This window comes from Panicum virgatum, chromosome 4K, assembly GCF_016808335.1.
Source record: "Panicum virgatum strain AP13 chromosome 4K, P.virgatum_v5, whole genome shotgun sequence".
NCBI lineage: Eukaryota > Viridiplantae > Streptophyta > Magnoliopsida > Poales > Poaceae > Panicum > Panicum virgatum.
This window is the reverse complement of record NC_053139.1, coordinates 3,304,724-3,319,358: the sequence shown is the minus strand read 5'-3', so window position 1 is coordinate 3,319,358 and position 14,635 is coordinate 3,304,724. Positions and strand designations below refer to the sequence as shown.

At 46.8% G+C, this 14,635-nt stretch overlaps 1 protein-coding gene across 1 annotated transcript; it reads right to left on the bottom strand.

Moving 5' to 3' along the window:
* Positions 1-696: 696 nt before the first annotated feature.
* LOC120702563 (wall-associated receptor kinase 2-like) lies at positions 697-5,135 on the bottom strand. The gene is made up of 3 exons (XM_039986423.1): positions 4,194-5,135; positions 3,548-3,730; positions 697-2,088 (listed from the first exon to the last, which is right to left on the bottom strand). The coding sequence occupies exons 1-3, from the start codon at positions 5,089-5,091 to the stop codon at positions 893-895; spliced, it is 2,277 nt and encodes a 758-aa protein (XP_039842357.1). The 5' UTR covers positions 5,092-5,135; the 3' UTR covers positions 697-892.
* Positions 5,136-14,635: the final 9,500 nt, after the last annotated feature.

Sequence of the window (14,635 nt, the reverse complement as noted above, 5' to 3'; positions counted from 1 at the left end):
CAACCAAATGTTCGCGGTGTGTAATATTTTGTTCGTTGTACATTATTATTTGTTGATTATGTTTAATTTATTGTTCGTAGAAAATAATCATTTGTTCATGTTCTTAAAATATTTATTCCCAGAATATGAAATTCACTATTTAGTATTAAAAAAATATTTTTAAAAAATATTGTGCAAACATAGACAAGTGTGGTCTTGTTTTAAAGATCTTATCGTAAGAAAGATAATTGTGCATTTCAAATTTAATCCGAGTGTTTGGTTTAATAGTTATACTTTTTTTTAGTTTTAGATTTGCATGCATGTGGTGATGTCATCATGTTTGTCCACTTCTGCATGCATGCACAAATTACCTATCAATAAACGCAGCAATCCAATATAAATGGACCAGTCTAAACTATAATCATACTCTTGAGGCCATAGTTCCGCAAAATATCACCTCAGGCGATGGACAGTCGCACATGGATAGTCGCACCCCCAAACCATCGGCAGCCAATTGACGACCTCGCGCCCTCCACCGACCTCCAGTCTCTGGTTATCAGAGAGCACAGCCGGCTGGTGTCATCAGGTTCCTGCCATGGTTCTGAACTTTAGGCCGGTCTTCCTACTGCGAAACCTTCGCACTCGATCGACCCTGTACAAGCCACATGACCTACTGCAGATCGGTGAAACAAGAAAGAGACGAAGCCTTGTGCCAGTTAGGCTCCAAATTACCTATTTTTTGGTATCAAGAAGAACAAAAATAACTCTTCAACTAATCCCCACAGTAATCAGCGAAAATACAGAAACATCCCAACAAAAATACAGAGTAAGCAATTGCGCTACATGGTTTAGTTCTTTACACCATTGATGATGAGCTAAAAATCTACAATATAATTCCGTGACTACATGATGCCTAACTAGTACCAGCAGGGTCCACATGTGGCGTTTCGATATTCAGCGCCAGTATTCGCGCTGTCCAGTAACTGCTAGGCGGTAGCTCACAAATAGAAGAATCCAAGCCCACCTTCTCAGTTAGATTCTGAGTTTCTTCGTGCTTCAACAACAATGCCTCTCTCCAGGCACTTCGTATAGCCTTCAGCTTGTCAGCCACTTGGGTCATGGAAGGCCTCTCGTCCCCTTCCAAGCTCAAGCATCCACTAGCCAGCTCAGCAACCTCTTGGAACATTTCCTCCATTCCCACGGCCATTATGCTAGAGTCCAACATACATCCAACTCTGTTACCTTTCATCGCTTCCAAAAAAGATGACGCAAGATTTTTCCCTTCACCAGGCCTCTCATAGTATATTGCTGTCTTCCTTGTGATCAGCTCTAGAAGCACAACCCCAAAGCTGTAGACATCACTTTTCTCTGTCAATTTTCTCTCTTGCAAGTATTCAGGGTCTAGGTAGCCTAGAGTTCCTTGGACCATTGTCATGAGCTGAACTTCATCCTTAGGAAGAATCCTTGATGCCCCAAAATCGGTCACTTTTGCCATGAACTTGTCGTCTAGAAGAATATTAAGAGACTTCACATCTCCATGAACAATAGGGCGGTTGATGGAAAGATGTAGATATTCCAATGCTTCAGCAGATTCTTGAGCGATCCTCAGACGGTCTTCTAATGAAACTGGTGCTCTACCGCGGTTTTCATGGATCAATTGAAAGAGAGTTCCATTTGGAATATATTCGTAAACTAATATGGGCACTTCCACTTCCAAGCAACAGCCCAGAAGTCTGACAACATTCCGGTGGTTAAGCTGCGACAATATAATAATCTCCTGCACAAATTCTTCGGCATGAACCACATTCATAATCTTCGACCGCTTCACAGCTACTACCTTGTTATCATCTAGAATGCCCTTGTAGACAGTGCCATGGCCACCTATGCCTAGTTCCCTACTTCTATCGTAATTATTTGTCGCCTTCTTTAAATCTTCAATTGTGAATATTATCACCGTATCGATTTGTTTCGAGAGGATTTGTTGGTATAATATATTACCACCATTTTGTTTGAAGAACTTTTCCTTCTCTTTTTCCAACTTCTTTATTTGACATTGGATCAGCAGAGCAGATATACAAACAATGAGGAGGACGAAGCCGATAGAAGTGCCTAAAAGTAGATTGTTACCGACATCATCAGTTCAACACTATTCGTGGCAATTGGGCGCATTTAATAAAAGAAAAGAAAATTAAATAATAGAACACACAAATATATAATTCATAGTTTAGTTCTTTCAGGTTATTTATTGGTGCGTGGTGTCACTGTTCACTAATATTTTTTTCATTATACTGCTATTTCCCACAGTTTTGAATTTAACCTTAATTAGTTCATAGATAAAATACTACAAGGGAAAATTTGATAAAATCATTAGGATAGCAAATTGCTATTGCAAGTTATGTGTGGTATTCATAGAAAATATATCAACATCCACAATATCAAATAAATGCATTATCACACTATGTTTCATAGTGGATTTAATTAAACTAATTTGATGTTATAGATACTGATGCATTTTTCTATAAACTTTATTAAGTTAGAAAATTTTGACTTAGGATAAAACTAAAACATCTGATATTCTGGAATGAATGAATAGAGTTCTTTTTTTAGGAACGGATGAATAGAGTTAGTACGCACGCATTGTAGACGTGAAGAACGTGAAAAAATTAACAGTGCTGACAGAGCTAGCAGTCAATGGGGGGATTGCTACAGTATACCATGCCTATTACCTAGTATAAACATCTGCTCTAAATAAAAATTATACAAACTATCAAACAAATGATTTATTGTGGGAATCAGCTGTTGAGGTTTAGACTTTAGAAGCAAGAGAAGAAAATAAAGAAGCAAATCTGAACTAGGTAAGCAGCCAAAACTGATGATGAACTAGGTTTAGACTTTAGAAGCAAGAGTAGAACTAGTCGAAGGTCTCGGGAACTAGCCGAACCCCTCAGACTAGAATTCTAACAGAACTCGGCTAGGCTTTCCATGTAACCCTGCTCCCTCAGATCATATAAGGGCGAGCAGCGCTGTGTGTGCAGTAGTACTATACTAATATCCAAACAAAGTAAATGAACTACTTGATGAAATCCAAAATGCATGGGAGCAGTGCAGATGCATGCGTCAAACACAAATTGCTGGTGTGTATCCTTTGAAAATTTATCCAGGACAAGTAGGGGCTGGAGCCCACTATGGCCCAAAGAGGCTTGCATGAATGCGTTATCAATTCTATGCCCCTTTAGAAAAGATTAGAAGCCTGCGTTATGGAAATCTTCATCAAAGCAGGATGGAACTTCAGGAATAGGATTCAACACTAGTCTCAGCTGTTTCGCTTTTGAGTGTGGCTGTTAGCTTTGTTTCTTAACGAGATTGGTGTCGGTTGGTCAGGATTGTTCCTGTACTTTCTGACTGCTTTCTGGTGTTGTCGAAGTTGGTGCATGGAGCCTAAGGACTTAGGTCCTGAACGTTGTAATTGTGGTTGTAACCACTCAATTGCGAATGCGGGAGGCCGGATAATGATCCTTATTAAAAAAAAAAGCCCCTTTAGAAAAAATACTGTGCATGCAGAACATACCTATAACCACCTTCACTTGAGGTTGCTTATTGTTCGGGGCAGGAATTGGAGTGCAGGGTATGTTCCTCGGATCATTGCTCTGAGTTCCCGCAGGGCAGGAACAGTTGTAGCTCCCAATGGTGTTGGTGCAGGTATTGTTAATGCAAGGACGATGCTGGAACGGGGAATCACACTCATTGATGTCTGCGGAACAATGCAAGTACTAGCTAGGTAAACGACTGTTTGGTTTCATAGGCTAAACTTTAGATTATGTCATATCAAAAAGAATCTTATCATTTAGAAATATTAAATGAAGTCTAATTACAAAACTATGGGGCTAAACTGCGAGAAAAATCTAATGAGATATATTAATTCATAATTAGTGAATAGTTACTGTAGTATTAATGTAGCAAATCATGGATTAATTAGGCTCATTAGATCCGCCTCGCGAATTAGCGCCCATCTGTCAAAAAAATTATAAACAAATTTTATTTGATACTTCTAAATAATAAATTCTTTTTGATGTGATAGGGGCTTAACAAAAAGTTTCAGGAAACAAACAGCACTTGTCGTTGGTGGCAAATTAAGGAATGCAAGATCGACAAAGCAAGCAAATCAGTTTAACTTAGCTAGAGATAAATAATAGAAAGGGGATGATTATGCTGACCTGTGCAGCCTCCGTCCAGGTACGGGTTTCCCTCGTAACCTGGAGAGCAGTTGCAGCGATACCCTGGAGCACCGGGCACATCGATGCATATGCTGTTGTCGGCAGCGCATGCATATGCTGATCCCATCTGCTTGGCGGCTTCACAGGATGCATTCCCAACAACCCAATCGAGGACCAAGGGAGCCATGTCTTGACGACGATATACCCTTTCAAAACCGTGTGGTCTGACATAGGAAGGATGAAATGTAAACCAGCCTTTCTCAGAGATGAATGCGTAGCTGCACTGGCTGAAATTCGGATCTGTGATGATGATGGAGCTCTGGTTTATAAATATGGGGAAGAACGACCTCAGGTTTGATGGAAGTTCAGACTGACAACAACCTCTGCCAGAACAAACTGCGCTATTATTACTATTAATATAGGTGTCGTCTAGGCTGCAGAATAATCCACATGCACTGACAACGTAGAATTCATGATCTCCTCCACCCCCCTCAATGGGTGTCACTATGTCCCCTGCGATGAGTGCATTGGTTTGACACCCAATTGCTGTGAATATGTTCTTGGTTCTGGAAACCATGAAAGAACGGCGAACCGGAAATAATTTGTTAGTAAAATCACCAGACTCGGTAATGTTGCAGGCCCGTGCTATGTAATTCTGAACGCGAGCCTCGCCAAATGCCAGATTGATCTCTAATAGAGGTGTGCCGAAAGGGTTTAGTATTGCGATGTTATCTGGATGGCAGTAAACTTGGAAGCCCTCCAAGTCCAAGGAGCAGGCTTTCCCGATACCGAACGGGTAGGGGATGCTGACGTTGCCACATTTGTCTGAGCAGCCGGGCTTCGCCAGGCGGCTGCTCCCAACCCCATCATCAGTTGATGCAGTACTGTGCTGCAACATCAGCGTGGCTGCTGCTAGTACTAATAGCAGCCATCTCTTCTCACCTGTCAGCACATATATAATGACCAAATTAAAGCCTGTACGTATCAGATTCAGAGATACTGTCACTACTAAAAAACATTTTTAGAGGCAGGTAAAAATATATTTTTAAGAACGAATGCGCTACCCGCTCCTAGTTTTCACTGTTAAAAATTAGATTTGTAGGAATGGATAACATGCCGGCTCCTACAAATGATTTGTAGCAACGGGCAGGGGCGGGCCCAATTGAATTCAAAGGTATTCAATTGAATACCTATTATTTTTGGATAAAAATTTGGTATATACAGAGTACTCTATGTATATGATTCAAAAAAACAAAAATTACACAATAAACCAAACTACTAGAGTCTCAATATCTATTTTGGCAAACAAAAAAAAACCTCAGCAGCCCAACTTCCTTCCTCCACCACCAGCCCATATACCCCTAAAAGGCCCAAAAATGAGTCGTCGCGCTGGTTTCCCCAAGACCCAATCCCCCTCCCAGGCTCCCGACGGAGCTTGACTTGCAGGCTGCAGCACATCGCCGGCCCCATGCTAAAGACACAGTTACGAGGCCTTAGCACCAAGCTTAATTAACAAGCTGTTGACTCTGATTCAATGTTCTAACCAGCAATTCCCACAGTGAGGAGACGAAAGGCAAGATTTTGCTGTCAGACTCATGAGCAATCCAAGCCAACCTAGGCGCCTTGTCGATCAGCTCCTAGTCCTAGACGTAGTTCTCGCCCAAGCAACGGTGGCCCGCGTCGTAGACACCGCGGACGATGTGGCCTCCACCTCTGCCGCCGGCGCCACCGCCGCCGTGAGGGGTTGGTAGTGGCCTGCTGCGAGCTGCGCTGCAGCGCGTCATTAGCGTGGTATGTGGCGTACGAGAGCCACGTGTCCACCGCCTCCCTGGCATCCCCGCCGAGGAAGCCATACTCCTCGTCCTCGAACGCGATGCAGAGCGGGCGGCCGCCGAGCGGGCGCCCCAATCCCAGCTAAGGAGGGCAGCGCTGTGGCCGATAACGAAGCGCAGGGCACACACGTTGTCCACGGTAATGTGTTCGTGGGCGGGCAGAGACCAGCGGGTAGAGCTGGCGGCCTAGCAGGTGGACAGGGCCAACGCACAGTGTAGGGCGGCCGGGCGTAGGTGCGCAGTGGTATACCGGGTGCTAAAATTTTTTGGCTCTTTAAAATTTTTGAATACCCAGAGCCCACATCTTGGGCCCGCCCCTGGCAACGGGTGAGCCCATGACCCATTGCCACAAATCAATTTGTAGCAACGGGTGAGCCCATGATCTGCTCATACAAATCGATTTGTAGCAACGGGTGAGCTCATGACCCGGCCCTACAAATAATTTTTCAGAATATGAAAAAATTAGAAAAAAAACTCTAAAATAGCAAAATAAAAAAAGGAAAAAAATCTCTTTTGTAACAAATCAATTTGTAGCAACGGGTGAGCCCATGATCCGCTCATACAAATCGATTTGTCCGCTTTTGTAGTTGAAGGTTGAAAAATCAGACTTTTGTGATAGTTCAAGGGTGAAAATCGGACTTCTCTCAAAAGTTATCAACTACAAAGTTTTAGATCTCGTCATTCTCTATAATTTTAATATAAAGTCTGACTTCATCCGAGATCATATAAAAAAATTATGAATTTTTTTATGTGGAACCATTTGTAGGGGATGTTCTCGATCATTGTCAACAAGTAGAGGGAGTGGCAAGAGGTTCTCACCGGGTTCTGCATGCAGAGCTGAAGAAGCCATGTATCGCGTTGCCCTTTCACAACAAGTACACACCTTCCATGTTCTTGTCGACGGCATGCACCGCGCTATGTTTGAGATTGAGAACACGCAACGCAGAGCTGCTGCTAATGCTAGGTTAGCTCTCTGATTATTCTAGATAGGCTGTTAGGCGAGCTATATATACACAGTTTGCCTTCCATCCGTAACACTCCACATTTGCCACATTTGTCCACTAATAGGTCTTTGTTCCAGGCTATTTGTCCCGTTTGTCTTTGGGCCCGGGACAATTGGTGGCTTTTGTCCCGGGTCCAAAGGCTAGTCGGGCCAGCGGGGGACAGGGACTTTTTGTCCGGGTTGGTACCCTTTTGTCCCGGTTGGAGGTACCAACCCGGACAAAAAGTCCCCCTTTTGTCCCGGTTGGTGGCTCCACCCGGGACAAAAGGCCCAACCCTTTTATCCCGATTGGTAACACTAACCCGGACAAAAGGGTGACTCTTTTATTCCGGTTGGTGGCACCAACCCGGACAAAAGGACCCTTTTGTCCCGGTTGGTGTAACCAACCCAGACAAAAAGCCCCTCCACGTGATAGTTCAAAAAGAAGTTATTCTTTACTGAGTCACATGTACTACTTAGGTGAGTTGGCAAGAAAGTCATGCGCTAGGCAATAGGTCTTGGGTTTGAATCCCGCAGGGCGCAAAGATTTTTTAGCGCGAGGAACATTTTGTCCCGGTTCTACCACCCGGGACAAAAGCCTCCCGGCAGCCGAATCCCGGTTTCAAAATCAGGACAAAAGTCTCCTGGCAGCCGAGACAAATGGCCCGATCTGTAGTAGTGGTATCGGAAGACTGCAAGTCGTCGGCTCTGGAGCGAGCTAGCTAGCTGGGGAGACTGACTGCACCTTCGCCAAAGGCCCAACCATGATCGGATCTAAATACGAGAGGTACAGGCACGTTGCCGCGCCATTGGTTGTGGTGGGTGATTATTAGCTGGCGTCAACCCCCCATGCCACGTAGGGACGCGGTGTTAGTTGACCACGTTTGGACACGTTGCAGCTTCACGCGTATGCCTAGCAACAAACGCTGCTGTTACATAATCTGATGGGCACTTCCTCCATCTCAAAGTATATAAGCATTCCTTAGTTTCTCTTAAGTCAAGCTTTTATAAGGTTGATCAAATTTATCTAAATGAACAATAATATTTACGATATAATTATCATATCCTATATATCCATTCAAAAAAAATATTTTCATAATTTGCTTCTCACAAAATATATTCAGGAATACATGAATAGTCCTTCTCACACGAGTCCCTCGGCAGCCTAATTTTCGTTTCCAAATTAACGCTTAAATTTCAGTCTGCCTTTCCCAGTCATCTGAATTTCCACACAAGGTAGAAGAGAGGAAAAATCTCTTACGCGTGAAGCTTTTTGACGAAATCACAATGGAGCACTACCCTTTAGCCGAAAGGCGCATCAGTTGGATCATAGGTACATCTCCACTACTTGCATCGAAAAGCACAAAGCACACTGAGGTCTTGGGTCGTCTTGGTGCCCGGTCGTCGTCGTCGCCGCTGCTCGTCAGGTGCTCACGGTGAAGCAAAACCGAGCTGTCCGGCCGATCCCAATTCTCACACGGTAGAAGCGACACTGCAGCATAACAGATTAAACAAAGAGAAAATTGGTTGTACAGCACCGAAAGAATATTGTTTCCGTGAAATACCATTGAAAAATCTCCGTTCCGTAAAATAGCACCGAAGAATCAATGTTACCCTAAACTAGCATTTCTTCATGTTTTCTGTTGACTTGTTCGTCACGAGGTTCTTCTTCCTCAATCACGATTGTCCACTTGGCAGAGCTGGTGCACGTCACATCTTGCTTCCGCGCGATCTTTCTACTCCACATCGCAGGTGAAGGCGGCCACCTCCTCGGTGAGGTGACCCCCACGGTGACCTCTGCCCAGGGCGACGAGCGCGGGGTGAGAGAGAGGGGGGCTGTTGGGGCTGCCCTTTAAACCGCCACCTAAGGCAACTCCTTTGTGTAAAAGAGTCTAAGTTAGGAGTCTAAGGGCCAGTTTATGAGGTGTAGGGACTTATTTACAGCATCTAGGGATCTATTTGTGAGGAATGTTGAGTACCTTTTCCTGGCTGTGATGAGTGAATTGTCAATCATGCGGTATGATCATGTGCTTGGTCTTTGGTTGCAGGTACACGTACGTCGAGTGTCGACGGAGAGCTGCCGTGGAGGTGCTGTGGCCGATGGACCGTGCGGTGGATGGCGGTGAAGGGCAGCCGGGACCGGAGCTCGGGCCTGGCGGCAGCTGTGGCGTCCACTCCTGGATCGAGAGCGCAAGCACCGGTGGATGGCGGGTTTCTTGGTTTGTGCCACAAAACCAAGCTGGCGGACGACGGTTGAAGACGCCAAGTCGTGGAGGCACGGGTGTCAGTCTCGGGACTAGCGGAGGAACGGGCGTCGACGGCGTCTAGGGCCTCGCTGCGGGCAAGGAGGTGACGGGCGTCGGGCGGCGTCTAGGGCCGTCAGAAGGCCGAGGCGGGAACGGCGTCCAGGGCCATGGCGTGGAGGTGGGAATCTTCCCGCGCGTGGAGTTTTGACGGTTTTCTCAAAACCGGCCACCTACCTGGGTTTCGCGGACCCTCCAAAACCACGGACCGGATCTTTATCCCCACGGCGGCATCGCGGAGAAGACTTCGACTAGAAGAAAGAACCTTGGCCGTCGGATGAATCCTTGTATCTTTTTCCGATTTTGCCCCTACGGGCTTTCTAGTGTCTAGTTAAGTCTAGGAGTAGTTTAGTCTTTTAGTCCTAGAGTTAGTGGGCTTAAATATCCCCTCACCCACTCTCTCTTTTTCTCCCCCTTTACTAGGCGCCCAGACGCAAGCCCCCTTCCTTCTGAGAGCCCTTCTCCTCCCACCTCTGTTCTTCCTCTCTCTCTTCTCTAGGGTAGGATTTGAACCATAGATTTTTGAGACTTTGTACTGAGATTGAATGGGAAAGGAGGCTCTTCCCTCCTTGTGCCCTCCGGGGTTTTGAATTCGATTCAATTTTGTACATCTCTTGCCTTCCATGAGCCAAGTTTTGATTTTCACGTGGTTGTTCTTGGTGCTCATGATCGTGGGTTGTTCTTGGTGATATAGTGACTCCGTGTTGTGATTCTAATCCATCTAGCCTTATGCTAAAACCCACAGAATCACGAGTCCTCTCGAATCCAAGACTTTCACGTTCTAGAGAAAACCCCGCTCTTGCTCCGATTTCCTTCGATTCCTCTTGATCCGTGAGGACCTTCATTGAAATCTTTTGGGGATGGGTTCTTGAAGTCATCATCTTCATCTCCCCAAAATTTGAGCCCCTTTGGACTTGATTTGATCCTCCAATCATCAAACTTTCCAAGGGTCGCGGGCTGAAAAAGTTGCTCTAGGCTCGGGCAGAGTTTTTCCCTATCACCGGTTAAACCGACATTCGAGTTCGATATCGTCGGATCAACCGGTGAGTAGGTTACTCATGAGTTAGGGTTTTTGGGGTTTTCGTTTGGTTGCACCGGTGCATTAGTTTCTACGTGCATCGGATCAACCGGTGTTACCACTGGGTTTGCTATTTTGCCCGTTCAACCGGCGTATAGAATTTCCTTGACGTCGGTTTAACCGGTGCTCGGTGCAATTCGTTTTGTTTCCTCTCTGGACAACAACACCAACACTTGAGTTTGATTTTGTCGGATCATCCGGTGTACTGTCGCCGGTTGAACCGACGTTGTTTGAACCGTAGCATCGGTTTAACCGGTGAGTGCTTCTTATCTGCTGCCGGCTCTGTGACGTCGGTCGAACCGGTGAAGACGTTCTTCGCACGTCGGTTTAACCGGTGTTCATATATCATGCTGTCTTTGCTGCTTGCTCTCCGCTCTTGATCCGATCTCTTTGTGGCTTGTTCCTAGAGTTTTTGCTTGGTGTCTAGCTCAGCTATAGCTACACTTTGCACACTTTAGAAGGGAGGGTTTGGGTGTACTCTTGGGACTTGACCAAATCGGTTTCACTCGTGAATTTTTCAATTGTCTCTCATTCACCCCCCTAGTCGCATTTTTGGTCCCTCAATTAGTATCAGAGCTTGGTTAAGGTTTTCTTTACTCTAACCGGTTCGAAAACTACTTGGCGACCATGGCAAGTCTTGGGAAGATCCCTGTATTTTCCGGCGAGGACTATGCTCATTGGAAGGTTCACATGCGAGCCTTCTTGCAAAGCATGGGAGCCGAGGTTTGGGATATAACCAAGAATCAGGCTTACGAGGTGCTTGCCGTTCGGGTCACTCCTCTTCAAGTGACCGAGCACGAGGCTAACGCCAAGGCTATCAATGCCTTGTTCGCTGGCGTTTCTCGTGCGGAGTACTCACGCGTCCAGAGTTTTCAGGAAGCCCACAAGATTTGGATGTGCCTTGAGAACTACCATGAGGGCACACCTCAGGTTAAGGCTAGACTTTTCGAGACTCACCGGCGTGAATATGAGAACTTCACACAGGGGCCGGGTGAGAGCATTGGCGACATGTTCAGTCGTTTTCAATAGATTGTGAACAAAGTCGGTGCTAACAGATCTGCTGATGCCCTTGACTACACAGAGCATGAGAAGGCTCTTAAGTTGCTCTACGCACTTGACCGCTCTGTGTGGGATCTCAAAGTGAACACGATCATCAAGTATGCAGGCTATGAGACTCTGACCGTGAATGAGCTCTTCATCAAGCTCAAGGCCACTGAGGTGGATAACCAGACACGAGCCAAGCTCAATGGTGCCCCTCCTTCCAAGAGCATCGCTCTTGTGACTGGCCTAGGTGGATCGAGCTCTAACGCTAACTCTGCTCTTGGTTTTTCTCTTGCCTCTTTGCCTTCTGTTACAGATGAGCAGTTGGAGATGCTGGGCGACGACGACTTGTGCCTCCTCATCAGCAAGTTCCAGCATATCTACCACAACAGGCAGAGGCGAAAGAACCCCGGGTGCTACCACTGCGGCGATCCGAACCACTTCATCGCCGACTGCCCCAAGAAGTCCGGTGGTGGCCAGAACAACAACTTCGACTACTACCGCCACCGCAACCGCGACGAGGGAGCCTCCAACAAGGAGCGTCGGCGCCACAAGCACCGCAGCTGTGACCGGGGCAAGGGAGGATGCTTCGACAAGGAGTCGATCAAGAAGCATTTCCAGTACAAGGCCAAGAAGCGGGAGAAGGTTTTCTTGGCGCAGCTCAGCGATCTTGATAAGAGCTCCGACACCGACCGCTCTTCTTCACCGACCTCCGACGACAATGACAAGAAGAAGAAGAAGCGGGACAAGGAAGCCACCGGCTTCATCGGCCTTTGCTTGGCGGCCGGTCGGCGCAAGAGATTCTGCACCATGGCGGGCGAGGCCAATGGTGCTCATGCGTCTCCAGGTGGACATGCTACACCAACGCACGACGACTCTTCTCCTGGATCCGAGAGTGATTCAGAGGTAAACTCCACTATCGACCTGCTTGATACTGAGGTTAGACAGTTGTACGCCGCTCTCGACAATCAGAAAAAGCTGCTTAAGGAAGCAGCTAGAGAGCGTAAGCGGCTTAGGGCTGAGCTGGCTTGTGCTAGAGAGAAATCTGGTGAGGATGAGTGCGCTGGCTGCATATCTCACATGAATGATCTTGTTGCTCTCCGTTCCAAGCATGATGAGAATGTAACGAACTTGGATGTTGCTAAGATCTCGCTGGCTGACGTGTCTCACGAGCTAGCTAGGGCCAAGCATGAGCTTGAACTGGCCAAGGACGCTCCTATCGTTAGTGATGTGCTTGAATGTGATGAGTGCTCCATCTTAAGTCTGATCTAGCTTCTTTGCAGTCTAAGTTTGCTACTATTGTGTGTGAGCTAGATGAGCTTAGGTCTAGGCCTGTTCTGCTTGGTGCTTGTAAGCTTTGTCCCATGCTTAGGTCGGAGCTAGATGAGAAGAACGCTTTGATTAAGTCTTTGGGGAAGACTAAGGTCGGGGAGTCTAGCCCACCTATTGATTTTCATGTTTGCCCTGGTCTGATTTCTGATTTGGATAATCTTGTGGTAGAGAAAGCCAACTTGGAGAATGAGAACACATACCTTACGGCGATTCTTAGTTGGGTTTCTAGTAGTGAGCCGCAGTTGGGTATGATGATCAAGCAGTTTAAGCATGGTGATGGGTTTGGGGTCGGTTATACCTACACGAAGTCAGACTTTGACATGCTGTATGATAAGATTGGCAAGGCTGCTGGAGTTCCAAGTGCTCTAAACACTGCTAGTACGAGCACGCAGTCTTCGCTTGTTGACCCCATGGATGGTGTGCTGAAAGAACCACAAAAAGCACCTCCACAGAAGCAGGTTTGGGTTCCAAAGCCCAACGAGCTGAGGAATCCCCTTGATACGCTCCCTGCTGCCACAGCCCAGGTTGCCCAGAAGAAGGGGGCTGCTCCTTTCCGTCCAAAGGCGGGGCCTCCACCTCCCAAGAGAGAGGTGAGGTACCACTGCGAGTACTGTCACAGAGACGGTCACTTGGAGGAGTTTTGCTTCAGGAGGAAGTGGGCTGTGAGGCGTGAGCAGGAGAGACGTAACTCGGACATGTACTCTGCTCGAGTGCATGGTCCTCCTCAGCGTGGTGGTAGGCAAGATGCTAGGGCGCGCCGTGTAGGTGGAGGACAGGGAGACGGTGGTGATTACCGTGCTCCAGTGGGTGGTCGCTTTGCCGGTTGTGCTTCTAGTCGTTCTCAGTACGGCTATGGACCACGGGACCGAGGCTTTGTAGGAGGTTACGAGACACCACACTTTCCTCGCGATGGTGGTCGTCAGCCTCGCGGTAGATGGGACGGGGGATACGCTTTGCCTGATCTTGCTAACCCTTCTGTAGAGCAAATGGCTCGACACTGGTTTGCTTCACACTTTGCTAACCCCAGTGTTGAGATATTTGCTCACCCTTTGTCTCGCTACTGATATGCAGGCCGGAGGCTTGGAGAACAGGTGGATCATGGACTCCGGTTGTTCGCGCCATATGACCAGGAATGACAAATGGTTCTCCATCCTCACCCCGATGCGCTCAAAGGAGTACATTGTACTCGGGGATAATGGAAAAGGAAAGGTACTTGGAATTGGCGCTGTTTGTGTTTCCGATCGCTTTACCATGAGAGAAGTTGCTTTGGTTTCGAACCTTGGCTTCAATTTACTCTCTGTTTCGCAAATTCTTGATGAGGGGTTTGAAGTTCACTTTAAGGAGGGTTGTTCTCGTGTTTTAGATTCCAGAGGAGATTTGGTTTGCCGGATTTTACCTCGCGATCGGGTTTTCCTGGTTGACTTCTCTGGAACTTCTCTTGGTCCTCCTTGTTGCTTGTTGGCTGGTCCTTCCTCTGATTTGTGGAAGTGGCATAGGAGACTTGGACATCTGAGTTTTGACTTGTTGTCGAGACTTAGCTCACTTGGCCTAATCCGAGGATTGCCCAAATTGAAGCTTGAAAAGGATTTTGTTTGCCATCCGTGTCACCACGGGAAGATGGTTGACATCTCTCATCCGCCTGTTAATCAAGTGATGACCACTCACCCTGGAGAGTTGCTACATATGGACACAGTTGGTCCTTCTAGGGTGATGTCGGTTGGTGGGAAGTGGTACGTTCTTGTGATCGTGGATGACTTTTCTCGCTATTCTTGGGTCTTTTTCATGAGAACCAAGGATGAGGCTTTCGAGTTTGTTCGAGACTTGAGGTTGAAAAACGAGCTATCCCATGCCATGAGAGCGATTCGCAGTGACAA

Bases quoted from the DNA above. Each gene is read 5' to 3' on its own strand.
- LOC120702563 (XM_039986423.1), bottom strand. From the start codon at position 5,091: ATGTTGCAGCACAGTACTGCATCAACTGATGATGGGGTTGGGAGCAGC. The intron at 3,731-4,193 runs GTCAGCATAATC...ATTGTTCCGCAG, and splicing joins CCTGGACGGAGGCTGCACAG to ACATCAATGAGTGTGATTCC. The intron at 2,089-3,547 runs GTATGTTCTGCA...ATCTACTTTTAG, and splicing joins TCAAGTGAAGGTGGTTATAG to GCACTTCTATCGGCTTCGTC.